Raw genomic sequence first — 24,499 nt, forward strand, 5'->3', positions numbered from 1 at the left:
CTCCGCAGAATGACGCATATTGGCTTAGTAGGCGCTTCCCAACTTCGCAAAAATTGTGATTTATGGCGTAGTGGGTACCTTGCTAGTGTACTTGTATTAGTTGCCCCAAGAGATCTTACAACGGGCTCTAGAAACGCCGCTCTACTAGCTTTCGCTGTGACTCTGCTGCGGTTTCAGCGCAGGCCTGGCGTTTTTAGTCTGCGTACAAGTGCGCTCGACAACAACTTGGCGAAGCGCTTCGCTGCAGTCTTTGTCTAAATAGCATTGCAACTGCAGTAACGAATGGGCTCAATAGAGTACAACGCGGAACCCTGCACACACGCCGACGTCGATATGTACAAGTTCCCTACACCCGGAGGGTGTTCTGCAGGTTCGTGTCCACGTGCCACTAGACGACTCAATTTTGTAGCACGACCGAATTTGCATAGGTATTGTAGCGGGGTTGCAGCTATGACTGTGGGGAGGTGTGCGAAGAAGAGGCAGACGACGTGTCGGTGTTCTGAGAATACACAACCGCCATCCTGACTGCTGGACTATTCCATATTGTAAATAAGTTAAATATATTCGTAACAGTATCAACAATTTGCCGACACTTGATTCGGTACGCTCATACAAGTGAAATTACGGCGAAGTAACCTTTGGAGCGAGAACATATGCGCAGCTTGATTGAAAGGCAAAAGTGTCGTGCCAGTACATGATCTTCGCATCAGATCGTGTGGTAGCTTTTAGCGCAGCCGCTCGGTAGCCGCTGCATTTAAAACTACTTCAAATCAAACCTTTGTCTGCTAATACAGTTTGTGCTGATACAACAAAGAAATATACGTGGAATATATCTCCGTTGAGGGTGCGCTTTCCATGGCAGGCAGCGCGACGTAATCCCCGTGCCAGGGGTGTAGCCAAGGGGTGGCGTGTTGGGGGGTTCAACCCCCCCCCCCCGAAACTTTTCAGTTTTGCTTGCGTATATATACACGCACACATACAAACGCACGCACGAACATACAGAAAGTATTGTGACGTGGTCGTGACGTCGACGAAGACAGCAGTCGGCGTTTGCAGGATGAAACTGTTTATTTGGCCGAACTTGTGGCCGGAAAATGAGAACTAGAACTACAGCAATACACGCTGTACAATGATAGCGGCGAACAGGGCGTCGTCCGTCGATCAACTGACAAGCGGTCAAGCGCGTCGGCTTTTATACAGGTGCTATGGAACATTCCAGCAATATCGCTGGTGGCGGCGTTATCTCTCGACAACGCTGGAACATTCGCGTGCGGCGCGCAATCTTAACAAAACAATCTACCAGAATCGTGAAGCTTCTCGAACACTGCTTCGGTGCCAGCGTCGAGCGTTGATAACTGTCCTTGCTGGTCAAACTCGAACACATCAAAATAAAAGCAGAAGCGGGCGTGGCATTGCCCCCCTCTGAAAAAGCATCGTCCCGATGCTTGCAACAGAACATGGGAAGGAAAAAACAAGTGCATACACAAATAAATTACAATAACAAAGGAAAAAGTAGAGTCTCCAGGGTTGTTAACGCGCAAAAAACGGCTTAAGGCGCACGACATGGACGACTTCAGGTCGTGCGCGGCGTCGCTGGGAGTTCGTAATGCCGTCCGGGAAGACCTCGTAGTCAAGAGCGCCGTGACGTCGAAGCACCTTGTATGGCCCGAAGTATCGCCGAAGAAGTTTTTCACTGAGCCCACGTCGGCGTATCGGCGTCCAGACCCACACACGGTCACCGGGTTGGTACTCCATATGGCGTCGTCGAAGATTATAGTGGCGGCTGTCGACCCTCTGCTGGTTCTTGATGCGCAGGCGGGCGAGCTGTCGAGCTTCTTCGGCGCGTTGCAAATAGGCGGCTACGTCGAGGTCGTCTTCGACGGTGGCGGTTGGTAGCATTGCGTCGAGTGTCGTTGCCGGGCTCCTTCCGTAGACCAGCTTGTACGGCATCATTTGCGTCGTTTCTTGCATGGCCGTGTTGTATGCGAAGGTCACATACGGACGGATGGCATCCCACGTCTTGTGTTCGACGTCGACATACATGGCCAGCATGTCGGCGATGGTCTTGTTTAGCCGCTCGGTGAGGCCATTGGTCTGTGGGTGGTACGCTGTGGTCCGGCGGTGGCTTGTTTGGCTGTATCTCAGTATTGCCTGAGTTAGATCAGCAGTAAACGCCGTACCTCTGTCGGTGATGAGGACCTCTGGGGCGCCATGACGCAGGAGGACGTTCTCAACGAAGAACTTCGCTACCTCGGCGGCACTGCCTCTAGGTAGGGCCCTTGTCTCGGCGTAGCGGGTGAGGTAGTCGGTAGCTACGACGATCCATTTGTTTCCGGTATTGGACGTCGGGAACGGCCCCAGTAAGTCCATCCCAATTTGCTGGAACGACCGTCGAGGTGGCTCGATAGGCTGCAGAAGTCCGGCTGGCCTAGTCGGCGGTGTCTTGCGTCGCTGACAGTCCCGGCAGGTCTTGACGTAGCGAGTTACGTCGGCGACAAGGCGCGGCCAGTAGTACTTTTCCTGTATTCTTGCGAGCGTGCGAGAAACACCAAGGTGTCCAGACGTCGGGTCGTCATGCAGAGCCTGGAGGACCTCTGGTCGCAATGTCGAGGGCACTACGAGAAGGGAATCGGCTCGAAGCGGCGAGAAGTTCTTCTTAAGGAGAACACCGTTGCGCAAGAAAAACGACGTCAGTCGTCGCGCGAATACCTTGGGACCAACGGTGGTCCTGCCCTCGAGGTATTCCACAAGGCCCCTGAGTTCTGGGTCCGCTCGCTGTCGTTCGGCGAAGTCTTCGGCACTTATGGTTCCTAAGAAGCAGTCATCCTCCGTGTCGTCCTGCGGCGGTGGGTCGACGGCGGCGCGGGACAGGCAGTCAGCGTCGGAGTGTTTTCTTCCGGACTTGTAAACGACGGTTATGTCAAATTCTTGAAATCGTAGGCTCCACCGTGCGAGGCGACCTGAAGGGTCCTTCAAGTTAGCTAGCCAACACACGGCGTGGTGGTCGCTCACAACTTTGAAGGGCCGGCCGTAGAGGTAGGGGCGAAACTTCGATGTAGCCCAGATGATGGCCAGGCACTCCTTTTCTGTTGTGGAGTAGTTGATTTCTGCCTTTGATAGCGACCGGCTAGCATAACTGATGACCCTTTCGAATCCGTCGGTCTTTTGCACAAGGACGGCGCCGAGTCCTACGCTGCTTTCGTCGGTGTGGATTTCCGTATCGGCGTATTCGTCGAAATGCGCAAGTATGGGAGGCGTCTGCAGGCGTCGTTTCAGTTCTTGAAATGCTTGAACTTGCGACGTTTCCCACCTGAATTCGACGTCGGCCTTCGTGAGTTGCGTCAGTGGCTCGGCGATCCGTGAAAATTCCTTGACGAAACGTCTGTATTAGGCGCACAAGCCCAGAAAACGGCGTACGGCCTTCTTGTCGGTGGGCGTCGGGAAGTCAGCGATGGCAGCTGTTTTCCGCGGGTCCGGGCGAACACCATCCTTACTGATTACGTGACCCAAGAACAAGAGCTCCTCGTACGCGAAGCGGCACTTTTCAGGCTTCAAGGTGAGTCCGGAGGTCTTGATTGCTTGAAGTACAACTTCAAGGCGCCGAAGGTGTTCGTCGAAGTTTGAGGAAAACACAACCACGTCGTCCAAGTACACGAGACACGTCTGCCACTTCAAGCCGGCCAGTACTGTATCCATAACCCATTGAAATGTCGCAGGTGCCGAGCAAAGACCAAAGGGCATGACCTTGAACTCCAACAGGCCGTCTGGTGTTATAAAAGCAGTCTTTTCTCGGTCTCTCTCGTCGACTTCTATTTGCCAGTAACCGGTCTTGAGGTCCATCGACGAAAAGTACTTTGCGTTGTGTAATCGATCCAGGGTGTCGTCTATCCGGGGAAGGGGATACACGTCCTTCTTCGTGACTTTGTTCAGGCGACGATAATCGACGCAAAAACGTAGAGTCCCATCCTGCTTCTTCACTAGCACCACCGGGGATGCCCACGGACTCTTCGACGGCTGGATGATGTCGTCGCGTAGCATTTCGTCGACCTGTTTCTTCACGGCCTCGCGTTCTCGCGTCGAAACTCTGTACGGGCTCTGACGGAGTGGTCTGGCGCTTTCCTCTGTTATCATGCGATGTTTTGCTACGGGAGTCTGCCGAATTCTTGACGACGACGAAAAGCAGTCCTTGTATTGCAAGAGCAGGGTTTTGAGCTGTTCTTGTTTCTGCTTCTGAAGGCTGGGATTCATGTCGAAAGCTGGTTGTGGTGCTTTATTCGTCGGAGTAGGCTCGGGAGAATCGGTGAGGCCGAAAGCATTGCTGGCTTCTACGATTTCTTCGATGTAGGCGACCGTCGTGCCTTTGCTCACGTGCTTGTACTCGTTGCTGAAATTCGTGAGCATAACTATTGCTTTCCCTGCCCGCAGCTCTGCTTCTCCTCTTGCGACGCAAATCTTGCGGTTAATCAAGTGGTGCTGGTCGCCTTCAACAACGCCTTCCAGGTCTGCTGATTTCTGAGTGCCGACGGAAATGATGACGCTGGAGCGAGGGGGAATGGTGACCTGGTCTTCCAGCACATTCAAGGCGTGCTTTCTTGGCGGAGTGTGCGGCGGCACTGCCTTTTCCGTGGACAGTGTTATTGACTTAGACCTCAGGTCGATGATTGCACCATGAAGGCCTAAGAAGTCCATACCAAGGATAATATCTCTCGAGCAACGCGGCAGGATTACGAGGTTCGCGGGATAAATCCGGTTGTTAATGGTGAGTCTCGCTGTGCAGATTCCCTCCGGGGTTACGAGGTGACCTCCAGCTGTCCGGATTTCGGGGCCTTCCCAGGCTGTCCTAACTTTCTTCAGCTTCGTGGCGAACGGTCCACTGATGACAGAAAAGTCGGCTGTGGCCGTCGATAAGAACGTCGAGGTCGCTAGTTCGTCGTCTTGCGTTGCAGTTAGGTCGTGGCGTCGGGTCACGGCTACGTCGGTTTGTTCCGCTGCTTCCACGTTGCGTCGTCAGGTCTACTTCGGTCCGCGAGGTTTCATCGTCAGGGGTTCGCGTCGTGTCCTGAAGCCTTCGTCGTGGCGGCGGCGTCGGCGGCGGAGGGTCTTCGGTATTTCGTCGTACAGCAACCGCACCTCCATCGGTTGCTGCCCTTAGTTTTCCGGATGCGGGCTAGGTGAGCGGCCCCGGGTTGGGCCAGTGTATGGTCGGCGTTGGGGAGAGGCGTAGCGGCCTGGCGACGGCGATCGGGAAGGTCCTCGGGGGGTCCACTGCGCTCCTGCCAGGTAGTCGGCGATTTCACATGGTCGTTCCCCCTGCTGTGGACGCGGCGCGTCGACGGCGAACCCACGCAGTCCCATCTGTCGATAATGGCAGCGGCGGTAGGTGTGGCCGGCTTCTCCGCAGTGGTAGCAGAGTGGACGATGGTCGGGGGCGCGCCAAACGTCGGTCTTCCTCGGCGCGTATCGCTGACCGGCTGGCGGGCGGTATGACGTCGGTGGTGGCGGCGGTGGCGCCTGGCGGCGGAACTGCTGGGGCGGCGCGGCGTCTTGACGTGGGCGAGGAGGGGGTGCGTTGCGTCGGGCTGCAGCAGCATAGCTCATTGCTTGCAGCTGCGGCGGTGCCGGTTGAGGAACACCCAGTGATTGTTGGATTTCCTCGCATACAACGTCCGCAATCGACGTCACTTCGGGCTGTGTAAAAGGTGCGAGCTTTCGCAGCTCCTCTCGCACGATGGCTCGTATCGTTTCGCGCAAGTCGTCGGAGCCGAGGGCGTGAACTGCTGCGCTGTCTTGGAATGCGCGGCGATTGTACTGCCGAGAGCGCATCTCGAGCGTCTTCTCGATTGTTGTTGCCTCCGCGAGGAATTCTTGGATGGTCTTGGGTGGGTTTCTGATTAGTCCCGCGAACAGCTCCTGCTTGATTCCTCGCATGAGGAAGCGAACTTTCTCCTCCTCGGGCATCTCAGGGTCTGCGTGGCGGAACAGTCTCGTCATTTCTTCTGTGAAGAGTGCCACGTTTTCGTTTGGCAGCTGCACGCGGGTTTCGAGCAGAGCCTCGGCCCTCTCCTTGCGGACAACGCTGGTGAATGTTGCCAGGAACCTGCTGCGAAAAACGTACCATGTTGTCAGGGTTCGCTCTTGGTTCTCGAACCATGTTCTAGCTGCGTCCTCCAAGGCGAAGAAGACATGCTGTAGCTTGTCTTCACTGGTCCAGGAATTGAAAAGGGCGACTCGGTCGTAGGCTTCGAGCCAGCTTTCCGGGTCTTCGAACGACGATCCGCGGAAGGTGGGCGGCTCCTTGGGCTGGCGAAAAAGGATTGGCGCAGGCTGCAAGTGGTCGGTCATCGTCGCTGTGGTCGATGTTGAGATCTGCGGCTGCCTGGGTTTATCGAGAAGGAGCCCGTGCTCTGGCTGCAGTCCCTTCTGCCTGCGGCTTGTTCGACGATCCGGGATTTCCTTGCCGTCGTCCTCCTTGCGGCTTGGGCTTGGGTCAGCGCTCCGCGGTGGCGTCCGGATCATGAAGCAGCACCTCCACCAGATGTCACGTGGTCGTGACGTCGACGAAGACAGCAGTCGGCGTTTGCAGGATGAAACTGTTTATTTGGCCGAACTTGTGGCCGGAAAATGAGAACTAGAACTACAGCAATACACGCTGTAGAATGATAGCGGCGAACAGGGCGTCGTCCGTCGATCAACTGACAAGCGGTCAAGCGCGTCGGCTTTTATACAGGTGCTATGGAACTTTCCAGCAATATCGCTGGTGGCGGCGTTATCTCTCGACAACGCTGGAACATTCGCGTGCGGCGCGCAATCTTAACAAAACGATCTACCAGAATCGTGAAGCTTCTCGAACACTGCTTCGGGGCCAGCGTCGAGCGTTGATAATCGTCCTTGCTGGTCAAACTCGAACACATCAAAATAAAAGCAGAAGCGGGCGTGGCAGTATGATTGAACCCCCCCCGCCCCCCCGAAAAAAATTTCTGGCTACGCCCCTGCCCCGTGCAGTATGTGGAAGAGAGGGTAAGACTCGGTTGGCGAAACCGCTACTTGATACTCGAGAAATCTCTCAACATACATACAGCCGCTCCTACTCTGCCCGCCATGTACTCGCCTCGGCATCATAGTTGCCACTTGTACTGAGTATTCTGGAATGATTTCAGGATTTTCTCGGCACTCCTGCCACCTTGTGTAAATCGAATAAATAGCTGGTGAATATCGATGAAGATAAGTCGTTGTGCGGGAGAAATTTAATCGATTAATTTATTTATCGTTCAGCTATAGTACAATCCCTACAAGGCAGCTGCTTAACCGCCGTCAGATTCGCTGGCTGCAGTCAAGTTCAGTTTATCGCGCTTCGGTGCCCACGCCGGAAACACTCCCGGCGTCCGCGGTAGCTTATTACAATACGCTTCCGCGTCTGAGCAACTGCGAGAGTTTGCATCAGGATCTCAGAAGGCCTCTCCGTCACTTACCGCACTGCGCACACCTGAAAAAGTATCGTATTTTGAAAAGAACGTACGGCTGACTGTAGTTGCATAAAGTATGCACTTAAACCACTACTTCCGTTTTTTCGGAGACACTACGGCGCTTGCCAGAGTGGACAGCGACGCTTGTCTACTTGTCGCTGGTGACGCCGGCCGTGCGTACAACCTATAGGTATTTATTATTAACCGTTGTATAACGAACCGTTCAGGGCATTGCGAAGGGCTACATAGAGAAACTTATCGAAAGATCTTATCGGGTCACTGATAAAAAAAAACGTGTAAACAGTGTTTTATGTGAAGATAAAAGACACTAGCGGTGTAATAGCGTCCGACGCAAAACGCTTGATTTATATGATATTGCAATTTTCATAAGTTTATTCCATTTTTCATGAATATATCTTCAAACTAGATGATCTGCTAATTTCTAAATGTTACTATGGCTAATTACGTGGTCGCGCGCGTATCACAGGAGCACGGCAGGCTTGCAGGCAATCTTACTGTTTCAAGCTTACCTAAAACTTCAGTTTATTCATCGTACTGCAGGAACCATAGCGCAAGAAAAAAAAACGAAAAAAATAGAGCGCTCGATAGCGCGAAGACAGCACAAGCGCTTGACCTGTCTTCATCTTTTTCCCCTTTCATTTATTGCGCTATGGTTTCTGTAGTGCGATGAACAACCAACACGCCCCGAGTTTCTCTCTTCAGAAGTTTATTGCGTTCCAGCTATCAAACAATATATTTTTTTATCTTAATTTTCTATCAATTTTTGTTAGTAAAAAAATTATGGCAGCACCGCACACGTGGTGCCAAGCCTAGAGGAAGTGCGAGGTTGGGCGGCCTTCTCTTTATTTTCTTTCTTTCTTCACATCTTTTTCTCTTTCTCAATGTTTCTTGAATCTCATTTTTGTATCTGTTTCTTTCTATTTCTTTCTCGCTGTCTATTTCTTTCGTTTTCTAGCTCTTTCTATCTTAATTTCCTTCTTTCTCTATAAGTGCTTCTTTCTCTGTCTTCGTTTCCATTTATTTCTCTCTTTCTCCCTTTTTTTCATCTGTTTTTGTGTCTGTTCCTTTCTATGTCTTACTATGTCCTTCTACCTTTCTTTTTATCTCTTTTTCTGTCCCTCCGCTTCTTTCTCTCTCTTTATTTGTGTCTATTTACTTCTGTGCACCTTCCTCTATTGCTCTCTATTTCTTTCTATCTCTTTTTCGTGTCTGCTTCTATCCATCCTCTTCTCTCTCTTTCTCCTATTTTCTATATTTTTACTTCTTTATTCCCTTTATTTCGCAATCTTTTTGTTTCTGTCTATCGCTTCCCTTCTCTCTCTATTTTTTCCTTCTATCTCAATGTCTGTATTTTTCTCTTTCTCCCTTTCGTGTGTTTCACGTGGTCCACTTCGCCGAGCAGAGTTTTCGTTTCACGCTCGCACCTGCTGTACTCGGTTGTGGGGCTCGCTCAATTCCAGTGCCGCATACCCACTTGTGAAGTTTTGCACGACAGAGCACAAGTTACCAACAGCTTACACAGCTTCGCTATTAAAATAGTATCTGTTCCTTTCTGTTTTCCGGTGGTGGCGGTGGTGTGCGGCGTAACCACCCTTGCTGCGCATGCGCAAGCCCTCTCCACACACCTCCTCTCCCTCTCCACAGCCAATTCCCCCTCCCCTCTCCACTTTTCATCGCCCCCTCTCCCATTTCCTTCTACCTTTCTCTCTCTCCCACACCTTCTCCACTTTCACTCTCTCCTACATCTCTCCTCCTCTCCATTTCCCACTCCCTTTCCTCCTCCCCATTTGCCTCTCTCCCCTCCCCTCTCCACTCCCCCTTTGAAACGCGGGGTCTACATGGGGAATTAGAAAGCACGTCACTGCTTAGCATCGCCTCATGGTCCCCTTTAGAGGGAGATGTGATTTTTTCTTTCTCATTCTATATATTTTTTTTCTCTTTGTTCCCCTTCTTTCTCTCTTTTTTTCTATTTATACCTTCCTCTTTCAGTCTACCTCTCTATCCGATTCTTTATTTGTGTCTCTCTTTCTCTCTCTGTGTATGTTTTTCTGTCTTTTTATCTGTTTATATATTTATTCCCTTCATTGCTCTCTCTTTTTCTCTTCCTCTTTCTATCTATCCTTTTGTTGCGATAGAAATTATATGGACAGTCTCGGCTGGCTTTTGCCGTCACTGTCGTCGCCGTCATGCACCGTATATATATATACGGTGCATGACGGTGCACCGCCAACCGAAACTGTTAGGGTAAAATAAATATTTGTTTTGTTTCCTATATTATAGTACGAAGTCTTTCACAATTTTTATTACGATAGCCAGAAGTTCTCTTTATCCATATATATATATATATATATATACATATATATATATATATATATATATATATATATATACACAAAGAAAAAATACTTTCCGCCGCGTGGAATCGAACGGCCGACCTCTCGCTCCGCAGCGCGCGGCGTTAGACGGCTAGGTTACGAAGAGTACCGTCTTGCAGCATGCTAACGGCGAGCTAGTGATATACATAATTTACTTCTGCGTGCTTTCTTATTCCCCAGCGAGATGGCGCGAGGGTCGCGCTTTAAAGGTCATCACCCCGCGCGTAGCGTTGCGCGCGCGCGCCTCGGTGCACTTCGCCCTACGGGGCGTGGTCGTCTGCGTGTGCCTTGTGGAAGGAGCAGGGGAGTTGTATGTCTTGTGCTTTCACTGAGATGTCCGCGCTGAAGTTACCGAGCGTACAAAGATCACTTCGCTCGCTGCAGCGGCCGCGTTTGGAAAACGAGCACTCTGTTCAAACAGACATAAGTAACAACTGTGACACTTGATAGTTCACGCTTGCCCTGTGTGTGTTCTTTTCGTGCGTCCTTTGCGCTTGAGCGACGCACTAGAAATTTCGAGCTGCTTTCCGTTCTTCGCGTTACATTCTAATTTGTTTCTATCGCATTCATTGCTTCGCCGTTCGGCGAAACTATGACTTTTTCTTTCTCTCTTTTTTTGTGGCTCTTTTTTTTCTATCTATCTTTTTCGCGTATTCGTTTTCGTTTGACGCTCGCATCTGCTGTGGACGGTAGTGGGACATGCCCAATTCCTGTGGTGTATACACACCTGAGGAATTTTGCACCACGGAGCACAAGTTACCGTAAAGAGAATAAGGAGAGCCAGTGCCGGTTCATGATGATAGTTTTTAGGATGGAGCACAAGTTATCGACAGCTTAAAGATCTTCGCTGTTAGATGATTCGTCTTTGATTGTGCTTGTGGATTGAAAAGCAGACCTTGGGTTACCAACAATCACCTAAATAAGTTATTGGGAAACTTTCGAGCGCCAAAGAAGACATTCACAAGAACGAGAGACAGGACGGGCGCTACTTTCATCTAACTTTATTCGCGGCTTCGCCAGCAAATATATGCAGAGAATACACATGCGCAGCAAATCAAATGCATTGTCACAAGCACGTTTTCACTTCAGAGCTTCACCGATGTGTCACTGACACACCTACCCCCTCTCTTCCTGATATTGCCACGCGTCTTATTTTTCATGAGTTGAAGCTTCACCCACAAAGCCTGTGGGCAACGCGCTGCGCAGGCCGCGCCGCGATGTGTAAGCAGCTTCGCGATTGTTTTAGAACGTCCCGTTAAGATTGCGCGCCGCACGCGAATGTTCCAGCTTTGTCGGGAGATAACGCCGCCACCACCGATATTGCTGGAAAGTTCGATAGCCGACGCGCTTGACCACTTGTCAGTTGATCGACGGTCGAGGCTCTGTTCGCCGCTATAAGTGTATTGCGGTAGTTTTACTTTCAGTTTCCTGGTCACAAGTTCGGCCAAATAAAGAGTTTCATCTCTGACGTGCTGACTGCTGCCTACATCGACGTTACGACCACGTGACAATATGATAAGCTCTCAGTAACTCCCGTGCAATCTTATCCCTACATCCGCCCAGAATCTTTATCTCATTCAGTTTCGGCTTACATGCCCCTAAACTTGCGCTATGCTAACCCAGATTAGTTACCCTACTCTTGATAGTCTGTGAATGTTCCTCCGCCCGGTCAATAATACAACGATCCGTCTTGCCAATATAGGCCTTGGCGCAGGTCAACGTGATTTCGTAGATAGCACCCGTACAATAGTTCACAAACTTTCTACGGTGTTTTTGGCAACCACTTTTCTTCCCATCACGATGAAAAGAAGGAGAGCACAACTGAGCATGCTTCGGAGCGGGGAGCTCTACTGGCACCTTATGACGATTCGCCACCTTTTTCATATGGTGCGCAACCTTACGTACGTACGTACGGCACCACAACAGGCTTGACCGTGTTTTTTCTAGGGTGCTTATATTTCTGAACATAGACTGCTTTGTCTTTTTACAACAGGGCCTCAGCCACAGAAAAAAATCTCTACACGAGGTGATGGTGGAACAACTTTATTGATTCTTCAGTGGAATGGGTAGAATGCGAAAGAGCGAGTAGGTGGGTCCCTATTCCAGGACTCCAGTTATTCCGGCTACACGCTCCACCTGGTCCAAGAGGCCTCTCTGGACCTCCAGCCCTGGCCGAGTGAGGAGAATCTCCCACGGCTCCCTACAGTAAATACGCAACACGAGAAGCCAGCCGACAACAACCGGTGCACTTGCTTATTAAAGCTCGAGAGCATTGTTTGCGGACACGATTTCGGTAATGCGTACCCCAAAGTTTAACTACAGCCCTCTTTACCATTTCTGAATGCTCCGAACGACAGGGCAATAACTCTTTCTGGGCACGCGGAGCGTATTCCCAGCAAAGATGATCGCCCCCTAACGTAATGTTCACGTCTAAAAACCTCTAATGAACTCCGTAACGGCAGATTGTGTGTGAAAACTAAACCCTTCGAATTCGGCTGAAAGATGTCCGACAGTCTACTAACATATTGAGGGCACGTCCAATCTGTAATCTATAAGTCAACTTAGGTAATAGCCCACGTACCGGAATACTTTGTGCGCACCGATTCCATTGAAGCATTGCTGACGAGCGCGGTCTACAGAAGCTAAGAACAGATTACGAAAGACCGGAGCTGCGCAGGACTCAATACAGATCCCTTTCTTCTTAATGGTGTGGTGCGCAAAAGAACGAAAACACGAAGGAAGGCAAACGAAACATGGCGAAACATGGCAGTGTTTCGTTTGCCTTCCTTCGTGTTTTCGTTCTTTTGCGCACCACAGCATTAAGATGAGTTACCAACTCGCCCAGCAGTCCGTACTTCCCTTTCGTCTGACGGTAAGGCTTACCTTAAACGAGATGAATGTCGTATCAAGATAAAATTCAAGAACACGCAGAAACTTAGCAACAGGTCAACCACAAGAATTTGCGAAATAAACAACACCACCCTCATCTATGGACAAAATAAATCCTCGACGTCAACAGGAAAGAGGTATCCTGGCGACACTTTTGCTTCAAGAAACTTCGCAACTTCGTGAGAGTTCTTAGTTACGAAGGCGAACTGCCATAAGGTGTCGGTAGTGTTCTCCGCTCCGAAGAAGCTTGCCCAATTGTGCTCGCGTGTTTGTCGTAATGGGAAGAAAAGTGTTTGCCAGAAAAACACGGTAGGAAGATTGTGAACTGTTGTACGGGGAAGTAAGCTGCTATGCGGGCTAGGTGGTGCGGATGCATGGCTTGTTCGCACTACCAGGGAACTGGACGAATTGGCCCAGAAAAGGCACACACAGGGTGAAACGCGCTTCACCCTCTGTGTGTCTTTTCTGTGTCGATTCGTCCAGTTTCCTTGCCGCGCGTAAAAGCCATGAGTTGTACGGGGGTTATCTGTGAAGTACCGTTGGTCTGCGGGAAGGCGTACACAAGCGAGACGGGCCGCTGTATTAATGACCGGGCGGGGGAGCCTTATGGGCGGTTAAGAGTGCGGGTAATTATTTGGCTGAGCATTGCGCAAGCTGCGGGACATGTAGGCTCAAACTGAATGAGATCGAGATTCTGAGCAGAGGTAGAGATAAGATGGCACAGGCGTTACTGGAAGCATACCATATCAGGAAGAAAGGGGGTAGGTGTGTCAGTGACACATCGGTGAAGATATTTAGAAACTGAATATCTCGACAACTCTCTCAGACGTTAAAACCTGTGCTTGCAGGCAAGCGATGCGTGCAGGCAACTAAGTGCACAGTACACGATCTCCGTGCTATTCATAAAAGCTGTTAGTTGCGGAACATTATGGCTGCTAACGGAGTTTTATTTCTGCAGGACTGGCTTATCCCCGATCCATATGTTTCGGAAACGCTTCAGTGGGAATTATTCACGACGATGGTGCTACCTTCAACGGCGTACGTCTCACAGCACTTCAAGTAGCACTTCTGTGAGTAAATCAGAAAGCAGATGCTATTCTTTTGTAGTGCTCTGCTGGTAGAACATAGTACGTGCGTGCGAAACGACAATTTGTTTCTTCTGGTGCAGAAATAAGGGCGTGCGAAATTCTACTGTGTTCCCGGTTGCAAAAGCAAGCTCCAAATGGTCTCCGACATGGTGCGCAGCAGGAAAGGCTAGAGATAAGGGGTGCTATATGCAGGATCGCCCGAGCCTCTGTGCAGCACAAGTGTGCTCCTAGCTCGCACTACGGTGGCCGTGACGTGCAGAGCGCGAGAACGCAGCGTTGAGAAAAACGGCTACAAGGACGCGCGTGGGGTCACAAACGCATGTGCAGTATTTGCGGTAGTTTTCAAAGGAACACCGCGTGCGGATGCGTCCGCGACGCCACTCTGTCAACATTTGAACAATGCGGCGACGTCAGCTTGACTGTCGCGCTACCTCTTTGCCAACTGAACATCAAGCCTCCTACAGGCTTGTTCCAAGACGTTTGTCCTCTTTCAGGCAAGTTCTTTCATCCCACCTGAATCATGGAAAATTTCCACTCTCCAGGCAACCAGGAAGCTCGGTAGAAAGAATGTCGGTAGAAACAATATCTAGAACAATCGATAGACCGTGTCTCCAGAAACACGTCAAAAGTAACATTTCTTGTCGCAAATGTCACCAGGGGCGCTTGCTTCATGGCGGCAATGCGGCGGTAAGTGGTATGTCGTGAGCGCAGTGAAACTGAATGCGGTCCGCCGCGGTGGTATAGCGGTCACGGTGCTCGGCTGCTGACCCGAAGGTCGCGGGTTCGATCCCGGCCGCGGCGGTCGCATTACGATGGAGGGAAATGGTAGAGGCCCGTGTACTTAGATTTAGGTGCACGTTAAAGAACATCAGATGGTCGAAATTTCCGGAGCCCTCCACTACAGCGTCCCTCATATTCATATCGTGGTTTTGGGACGTAAAACCCCAGATATCATATCAAACTGATTGCGAGACATCGTTGCTGCGTGATGAAATAACCTTTAGTTCTTCGTGTTTGTGTGTATAGTCTGTGTGATTCAGCGTACATTCGTCGTGGACAGCCGCGGAACACCATCGAGCTCCTACAGCTGACGGCTCGACTCGGATGCGACGTCCCCCTGTGTGGTGACATGAACGGTACACTCATCACACCATGTGGGGCTGTCGCACCTCCTCCTTTCTCAAGGTAGGGACCTGGTAGACGTCGTTCATCAACTGGGCCTACAAGCGTTGAACGCCGGGTCCTTCACCTTCTTCCGGAGAACAGGCCGTCCCTCGTGCACTGCCATCGACGTCAGGCTGGCCTGCGGAGGAGACCGGTGTGACTGGGCAACACAGCTTGACTCCTGTGGTTCGTACCATGTGTCAATTGTCATCACACCGGTGTGAGGAACGATGCTGATGACCAGGCAGCACAGTCGATTGACGAGTTTGCCGGCAGCGGCATCAAGACGCCGCAGAGGACCAGGGATTCCTGGATATCGTAGCAGCAGCAGCGCAGCCAGCCACCATCCAGTCCAGGGTGCCAGAAATCCACCCTGTGCCACAGCTCCGCCACCTGAACTTACGGGATGTCAGACGGAGGGCTGAGAGAGGGTACCAAAGACCCAGTGCCCAGAACATCGCATACTCTTCAACCGTGTCGATACGGTATGCCGGCGACATGGAAATGTCATCGCATACGCAGGTCAATAATAATATTTAAAAAATAATATTAATAACTGGGATTTAACGTCCCAAAACTACGATAAGATTATGAGAGACGCTGTTGTGGAGCGCTCCGGAAACTTCGACCACCTGGGGTTCTTTAACGTGCACCTAAATCTAAGACGGACCTCAAGCATTTCCGCCTCCACCGAATATGCAGCCAGGATTTGATCCCGCGATCTTCGGGTCAGCAGTCGAGCGTCATAACCACTACACCACCCTGTCGGGGCACCTACGCTGTTTGGTCATTGAGCAGACCCATGCGTAACTACACGGTAACTGAACGAGAATGCCTAGCTGTTACTTTCACTGTTCAGCGGTTTCTGTCGCAGCTATACGGGCGTCAGTTTACGATCTTCACCGAACATCACTCTGTGCTGGCTTGTCAATCTTCGGGATCCGTCAGGATGCCTTTCACGATGGGCTTTGCGTCTGAAAGAGCACAACTTCACTGTCTCATACAAGAGCGAACGACAACATGCTGACGCTGATGTCTTTCCAGGATGCCTCTCCGTACAACGGAATGTGAGGCTGACAACTTCGACCATGTAACCGGAACCGTACATCGAGATTTCCCAGAGGTCGCAACTTTCGCGAGACAGCAAAGTCAGGGTCCGACTCTAGAGCCTCTCTTCTCTGCGGCGAAAGACTCAACAGCAGGTGGTTTTGCGTCCGGGGTGGAGTACCCATATAAAACGAATTTCTCTGCAACAGGTGTACGCTATCTTCTGGTGGTGCCAGAAGCCCTCCGCTCTTTCGTTTTACGTGCCGTGCACGATGGCCCAACTTTAGGAAATTTAGGATCCATAGAGAGATTTTACTGGCGTGAAATGCGCAAGACAGTTTGGCTGAGTATCAGTCACAAAAGACGTATTACGAACACTCCCCCCAGTATGCCTAGAGCCTGTAGCACTTTCCAGCTCACCTTTCGAACAAGTAGCCATCGATATGATAGGACCGTTTCCACGTTCATCCAAAGGCAATTTACTGGGTGATAGTATGCGCCGACTACCTGACTCGGTTCTGCGACATGGCAGCACTACCCTCTGCAACAGTTGAAGACCTTCTACGTCCGTGTGCCTCCAATGTGCGACATTCAACGCCTACCACCCTAAGACCAATGGCTGGACTGAACGCACATATAGAACACTTGTGAACATGGTATCGATGTACTATCGGTGTCATATGAAACCCGAACAGCGGCCAGCCTTCGCAATGGTATACAGTGAAACCTCGGTGATACGATCACGGCTCATACGAATTTCGGGGTGATACGAATATTTCTTTGACCCCGGCCAAGGCCCATTGGCCTTCAATATAATGGAGTACGGTTGTTTCGAACAAATTTGCACCCCGCGACGTTTGATACGAACGTACGCTACCGTGCAGGTAGGAAGAGGTGCTGTCCGCGCTGTCGCGGAAGACACGCCAGTCAGGTGGGGGCGCAGAAACGGAAGCGCGGGCATGCGCGCTGCGCCGCCAATTGGTCAGAATGACGGTGTAAAAAAATCTTTTCTCACACAGTGATCAGAATAAACCTTCAGTGAGGCGTCGTAGCCTCCAAGATTGTATGCACGAATCTTAGAGGCCCTAATGCGCCTCCGTGTGCCTTGGCGTTTAGATTACACGCCATGTCCTCCATGCAAACAATGTCGTCGTGCATCAGACACCCTATGAAATGTGGACGAGGACCGAAAGAAAACATGGACGGTCTTGGCGAAGGAGCTAGGCCTCACAACGGCAACATTCATGACAGTTGGGGACGCAATTTCGCGGGCACGGCCATAAATCTCTCAAAAAACATCACCAACACCACCGCGATAAGAAAATAATAACGTAGGACCACTGTTGTGAAATTTTCTGGCCTTCATCAACGCATCAAAGCGCTCCTTAAGTCACTTTCGCCACAGTACTTTATTGTTATGCGGAAAAGCATACTAAGATTTGGAAGGGGCCACTAGCTGTCGCGGGTCACAGATGCATTGTTGATCGGGCGAGGTGGTCATCCACGAACGCACCTGGTTCAATAATTAAACACGCGCGCACAGGCCGTATATTTACGAGTGCTGGTATGATTGTTGACGTCTAAAAACTTCAATGGCAATCATTGCGAGCTATTCGTGACATTGCTACGGCTGTGAAAAAAAATAAATGGAAATGTACGCCAGCTTTAGTCAAGAGTTCGACGAAAGTTCGTCTCTTGACTTTTGCCGTACGCCAGCTTTCTTTTGTCGGATGATAATTTTTCATACTTTCTGGTGATACGAATTTCGGATGATAGGAATATTTTTGGTGATCCCGCGAGATTCGTATCACCGAGGTTTTACTGTAGTACGCGCCGTCCAGTTACTACCACGGACAGGCGCGCATATGCGCAGTGCCTGTCAATGGTGATGACAGGACGGCGCGCACTATATCATTGCGAAGGCTTGCCGCTGTTGGGGTTGCATTTGACGCCGATACGTTCGCTCGGACCACAAGAACTGGGACGATGTGCTTCCGCTCGTCACATACGCCTATAACACCGCGCAACATAAGACCACTGGAGGCAGCCCCTTTTTCCTTCATTACGCTCGTTCAGCGAGGTACACTTTGGATAGTATGTTTCCTTTCTGTAGTCATGACGACGATTGTAACGCGGAAACTTTTCCCGGGCGGAGGAGGCTCGACGAATCGCTCGACTGCGTACTCTCGTTTCACAAAAAATGGTTGAAATCACGCTGCGACAGCAGACAGTGGCAAGGCATTTACCAGCCTGGCGACTAAGTGTGGTTATGGACTCCTGTAAGCAAACGTGGACTGTGCCAAAAGCTACTCGCCGACTATGTTAACGCGATAGCGTTAAAGAGCTCGTATCGCAGAAATTCCGCCGTCGGCGTCGGCACCGTTGGTTGTGAGCGAAAAATCATCATCTTGTCCGTGACCGAAAAATCGAAAAAGCTGCAAATAAAATAAATAATAAAAATATTGGGTCTGGGTGAGAATCGAACCCAGGCCGTCTGCGTGGCATGCAGGTGTTCTACCACACAGCCACGCCTCTGCTTGGAGCTGCACTGAAAGTAACTTTCATGCTTCCCGAAAATACGCGTCCTGTATACAGGTGTCACAGTACGATATTCAATATCGCAGTAATATTGCGTGGTACAAGCGTACATTGTCATCGGGCGTCACACCATGTCATTATCATAACGACTTTGTGGTTTAAAGACAGCCACCCATTACAGAAGGCACATTACTGCGCGTATTCCTTTAAGACCACGTAGTGGGTGCATCGCAACTTCGAAAAAGTTTCTCGCGCATAATTGCCCCTGGTTTAATGCATGCTACCCATTACATAAGGCACACACCTTAGTGCGCGCATTCTATTAAACACTCGTAGTGTTCGAAGTGCGCACTAGGGGCAGGATATACCTATCGCGTTCAACTCTTAAAGGCGAAGCTTAAGCGTCCCCCCAATTTTTGTACCGTTTGTCGTGACTGAGCGTATTAGTAAGGTGACTTATAGAATTGCATGCCTCACTGCCATTTGACGGTCATCAAAACCGAAGTCACGCATGTAGCCCGCCTTAAGCCGTTCACTCATCGACTGCCCTGCTGACCTCTCGCCGGAGGGCTTCGTCTGCGAGAAGAACAATGTTACAGTGGCTCCATACAGTGAAGCAGCAGCAACAACACTATTAGTAAACATTTGCACACTTTTCTTGCATAGGTGCAGGTCTGCACTCAGTGGAACGACAAAGAAATGAAAGAGGATGCCGCTGGTTTGAAGACAGCACCCAACTTTTTTGACTGGCCTTGACGTGACGCCGCGTTCCATCGTAATCAATGGAACACAGAGTGCACTGAGGGCTGCATTTGACCTTTTCATGCTATTAGTGCGAAAGGTTCGTGGGCCCAGGAGCTCAAGCAACAGCACACGCGACGTCGAAAAACGCGTTAGAGTTCCTCAGCGACAACATGGTGTCAAGACCCGGCTCACGAGGAGTACGCTTAGTACTAGTGGCCGTCTGCCACTCACAATACTGTCGGCGTCGCGCCCGTCGTAGTGCCAGAAGCAGGTCTGCGCAGTGACTGCGTCGTAGCTGCACATGAGGCCGATTTGACTGCCGAGCACATCAGGAAGCCGGCCGCTTCTTTGTATGTTCCGCCTGCGGCCTGAGGAACAGAGATGGGTCTGTCACCGCGCTCAGCATCTGGGTGCTAGGAAAGGCGCCGAGCGAACCAGGAAGCTGCTCTAGCACATCAAAGGACCACCGAAAGATTCAAGGAGGAACTCCGTGGACCAACAGGCAACAGGACCAACATCCTGCGTGGACCAACAGCCGCGGTGGTTGGTCTCCGAACCTCTTCGCCTGCTTGTTCCGTCTGCCCTCGATCGAACACTGATTTTTTTCTAGCGGGCTCCCCACGCGAAGCGCACCACTATAGGCTGTCTTCTACTCCTGTGCCTGTCGAGTGCACTTTAAAAATTATCCGCTACTCATCACATTAGTTCGTTCAAAAGGAGGGTTCGCCAAAGCCCGGAATGATCCCGAGTTTGGCCAAACTCGAGCAATCCTGCATAGCACCCAAGGGTTTGTTTTCTCCACAAGCAAAACTACGGCACAATAGGAAAGGTCGAATCGCACTCTTCATCCTGCGCTTTATAGCGAAGTTGACATATGACATATTCGCGTGGTCGTTAGAGAGCGCTCTGACAGTGTTTGACACCGGTGATCAGGTTGAAAGGGGCCCCGCAACACTTTTTTCAGCATGGTCAGAAAAACGCTGCTGATCGGTAGTCGAGGCTCTCCAAAAGATGTGAGCCAAAAATAGCGCATCAGCTAACGGGGACTTGCAAATAACTCTCAAGATCTGCTAGAAATGATGCGACACACCCAAAATGACCTCGTTATGAAGACAATGCCCATGGCCATTGGCTGATATGAGGACCGTGAGCTGAACAGTAACCGCGCCCACCGTGGGATGGCACGACGTGCCCGCGCACTCGCTCGCGATCGCGCTGAAAGTAAGCCGCCCGCTCAAAAACAAAAACAAACAAACAAAAGTGGTCAAGGTTACAACCTGCGCTGACGATGGAGCTGAAGTGCCACTGCCTCAGCCGGCAGGTCAAGTAAGGTCGCTTTGAACAATCAGCTGTAAGGCCGCGCATTTCAAATGTAGCGGCGGATTTATGACACCACGTGATCTCGGTAGCCAATCATGTACACTCGCGCGCTTACAGCTCCGTTGTCGGATGCTTTTCGGAGCGTGGAACTAGCTGAATTTTTCGTTTCGTTGTCGTCACCACTGCATACATGGCCGTTCATTGCATCATTATTCAACTCGCCTAGTTCTCAACTAGGACAAGAAGGAAATCAGTTAATCTTGAGGAGTTTCAGCCGTAATGAAGAGCTTACATTGGGTTCGCTATTCAGCACATATGTTTTGAAATGATGACGCCATCTCCATTACGCTCATACATCTCGAGGTTCGTAGCACGATTCTTCAGACCTGTCGAAATGCTCGTGAGTGCACTCCGTAGTTTCACCAGGTATCCACTTCAACTTCGCATTCGTTGACTCTCACTGTTTGTAGGGAAAACTGGCATAATATGCATGCACATTGCGTATTTTATGCCAGAAGCTATTTATGCTATCCTATATAGGTGATTTTTTGTTTTCAAGTAAAGTTATATACATTGTATTCGACGTCTTGTCGAAAAGCGCAGTAAACATATCAGGAAGCATGGCGAGCTCCAACCTACAGCTAAAAGAACGTTGATAAATCCTTGCTCGTGAAAAGTGCGTGAGTCGCGGTCGTGACAGTTGATTTCCATAATTGTATTCTCCTTTACCAGAAGGGCTACAAAAAAGGCGAGAACATGTTCCGACAAAAAAGGTAGTCTTGTTAGGCAGTAAGTACTGTGGCGACACATGGCATTGTTTAACTGCTTAATTGGTTGTCTGCAAGCATTATTCAATTCCAGAAACTTCATGTAGCTGCTTTCCTTGCAATGTGCTTCAACTTTCTGTACATCACCTTACGTCGAAGCATACACTCAGGGCAATGTGCTTATATTGATGCAATGGTGACATTTTACCGTGCCACCAGGGGCGTAGCCAGGGGGGGGGGTTGGGGGGGTTCGACCCCCCCCCCCTTCCGAAATTTTTCAGTTTTGCTTGCGTATATATACACGCGCACATACAAACGCACGCACGAACATACATAAAGCACGGTTGACCCCCCCCCCCCCCCGAAAAAAATTTCTGGCTACGCCCCTGCGTGCCACAGTGAGCAAATCGAGCTACGCGGAAGCACGCTTGACGTGCGCTTGCGTGATTGAAAGATGAAGGCTTCCCAGCATGCATGTTTAGCGCTCGTGTAGTTTCATATTGCAAGCAATCCTGTCTATTGCTCTATGTTATCTTTCACAATGAGTTGCCGTATATTTTAGTTCGAAATATTTCGTTAACAGCGGCGACTTCTAGTTTTCATGACTGAAAAATCGATGTAAAGAGAGAGAAGGGGTGAAATCTGAAATGTTCAAGAAATCTGAGGAAGCTTTCCGCTTTCGCTGATGCCTTCACTTACATAGACGTTACGTCCCAAGAACTTTTATAATCCCTGAAGCTACTGCTGGAGGTACAGTTTTCCACTCAGTCTTTCTAGGTCAACTTTCATTTCACCATTCTAAAGCTACGTACAATAAAAATAAGTAAAAAAGCAATTTCGTCTCGTTCTAAACTTGGCTGATTATGAAATACTGAAAGAGATTTCACGTCACCACGACGGCTCATTATTCGCAAGTCACAGTCCGTGAGCCAGTATTGCGTGAACGTGCGTCTTATGCACGAGTTGGACTCATTCGTGTGATGTGCAATGTAACGCGGCAGTGGTCAGGTGGTGCTGCTCATTTCTCGCCACAGCCTTGCTCTTTAGAAATATTTACAAAGTGATCGAATAATGTTATGCACTCACTGTCATTTGAAGGAATGATTCGTGAAAGCTGCACAAACGAAATTCAGCAAAATTTTCGTTTTATTTTCTTTTGCAGCTTAGGGGCACGTAAAGATAATGGCAGGTGGGGCGAATGTCCGCAAAATGAAGAACTGCATTACCTGACATCCTCCTCGACTGGTGGACGCATACCATACCTGTCTGAATGCAGCAGAGAGTCAGTTCGAGACTTTTATTATCGTGTCAAGTAAGTGGGCCGTGGCATGACCTCTACAAGAGGCAGTGAGTGTGATATGACGCATATTTTTTCTGCTCATGACTTTATCCAAGGTAGGTGTAAGGAGCTCCTAGTTCCTAATAGAAGCTGCAGCTACCCTGCTGCTTTCATGGGCAATAAAATAAGAACACTTTGAGAATAGTCATAGAAATTTTCTCGTTTACTGTCAACTAGAATATCCGCTACCCCTGTTTGTTCCCTCACCCATTCTTTCCTCCTCCGATTTCTCAGTGTTACTTCTATCTTCTTTGTTTACATTACAAGCTGTGTGCTCCTCAACTTTATCACTAGTTGCATTGTTAGCCTCCAGGATTCAGCCCCATTTATTAGAAGTGGTAGTATGCAGTGATTGTATACTTTTCGCCTTTATGACAGGGGCAGATTTCCTGTGATTATATCGAAGTGTCTCTGAATGCGCCAGCCCATTCTTATTCTACAGCGAATTTCTTTTTTGTGATTACGAAAGAAGGGAAATATTTCGAGGGGTTCGTTTCTTTGTCAGACCAAACTAGTGAAGCCAACAGACAATTATGCCAAGGAATTAAAGCAAAGCGGACATTATTAGCTTTTTGTATAGTTTAATCATTTGGACCTAAATTGAAAGCAATAAAAATGGACGAAAAATCACCCTTTCCGCTGGTGGGATGAGGATCCCACCGGCGGAAAGGCTGGCGGAAGCCGGCTTCCTGAACAACTCGGAACAAGCCGGTTTCATGAAACCGTCTTGTTCTCTAGGTTAGTTCAAGTGTTTCTCTCATGCTGTTTGAAATCAGCTGCGTAAATATTTTGTATATTACTGAGGGCAAGCTGATAGACCTATATTTCCTGAATTCTTTTGTTGGTACTTGTTGGTATGTTGGTATAATGTTGGTACTTTTGAGCTCAATCGAACTGTTGTTTCTTTGAGGCACTGAGTGTATAGCGTAGGACGTTTCTTCAAAATAAATTCTCCTCTGTATTCTCTTCTCTTCTCCTCTCTGGCCGCTTTTCCATGTGTCATATTGCGTATGGCATTTTTACCCTCGTCGTTAGCTACATATGGAACTACAGTATTTTGCATGGCTGTGAGATGTGTGCGACCTTTTGTACGTGCGTATTCGCCTTCCCTCTCACTCTCTCTCTTTATATCTCCCCCGTCCCTTCCCCCAGTGTAGGGTAGCATGCCGGTCCTTCTAGACTGGTTAACATCCCTGTTTTTCCTTTCTCTCTTTATCCTTCCTTTCTTTCTTGCACGACATTGCTGTCGCTCGAGGATCGATGACTTATTTGCAAAAAGTATAGTGCAGCGTAAGATTCCTCAGCCATCTCAACTATGCCAACGAAATTACTGATAATATATCCCTGCTTGTCCTTTAGAGCGCGCATTGTATTCCTTCCTAAACGGAGTTTCGTTGTCGCTGCTCCGATGCTCCTTCCTTTCTTTACTGCTGCCTCTGTCGCTTTGACGCTGTCGTTCCTTATGTCACTCTCTTTGTTCTTCTTGATCAGCGTTTTATCGTATGCAGTTCGGCGTGTTAATACTGATGCGTATTGAAACTTCAGCACACGGAAAGGGACAGGAAAACAGACGAGACAGGAGGAAGTGCTGTCTCGTTCTGCCTCGTCTTATTTCCTGTTCCTTTCCGTGTGGTGAATTTCATTAGTGGTCAGCTTTGTTAGCTGAGCCAAATTTGTTTACGGCCATTAGTTCGTGGATTTCATGTGTTGCTGTTTCTCTATTAAGTATTTCGTAGATAGAGAG

At 49.7% G+C, this 24,499-nt stretch overlaps 2 protein-coding genes across 3 annotated transcripts in view; both read left to right on the forward strand.

Moving 5' to 3' along the window:
- Positions 1 to 24,499, forward strand: part of LOC119390743 (uncharacterized) — a 490,304-nt gene that overhangs the window by 165,560 nt on the left and 300,245 nt on the right. The window lies entirely within an intron of this gene.
- LOC119390742 (uncharacterized) overlaps positions 1 to 24,499 on the forward strand; it is a 356,206-nt gene that overhangs the window by 56,950 nt on the left and 274,757 nt on the right. For both annotated transcript variants that reach the window (XM_049414913.1, XM_037658432.2), the window contains exons 8-9: positions 13,707 to 13,818; positions 22,579 to 22,728. In XM_049414913.1, the coding sequence (XP_049270870.1) occupies positions 13,707 to 13,818; positions 22,579 to 22,728 (262 nt within the window). The remainder of the gene's footprint in view (positions 1 to 13,706; positions 13,819 to 22,578; positions 22,729 to 24,499) is intronic.

The sequence above is a fragment of the Rhipicephalus sanguineus genome, chromosome 4, assembly GCF_013339695.2.
Source record: "Rhipicephalus sanguineus isolate Rsan-2018 chromosome 4, BIME_Rsan_1.4, whole genome shotgun sequence".
In the NCBI taxonomy this organism is placed as follows: Eukaryota; Metazoa; Arthropoda; class Arachnida; order Ixodida; family Ixodidae; genus Rhipicephalus; species Rhipicephalus sanguineus.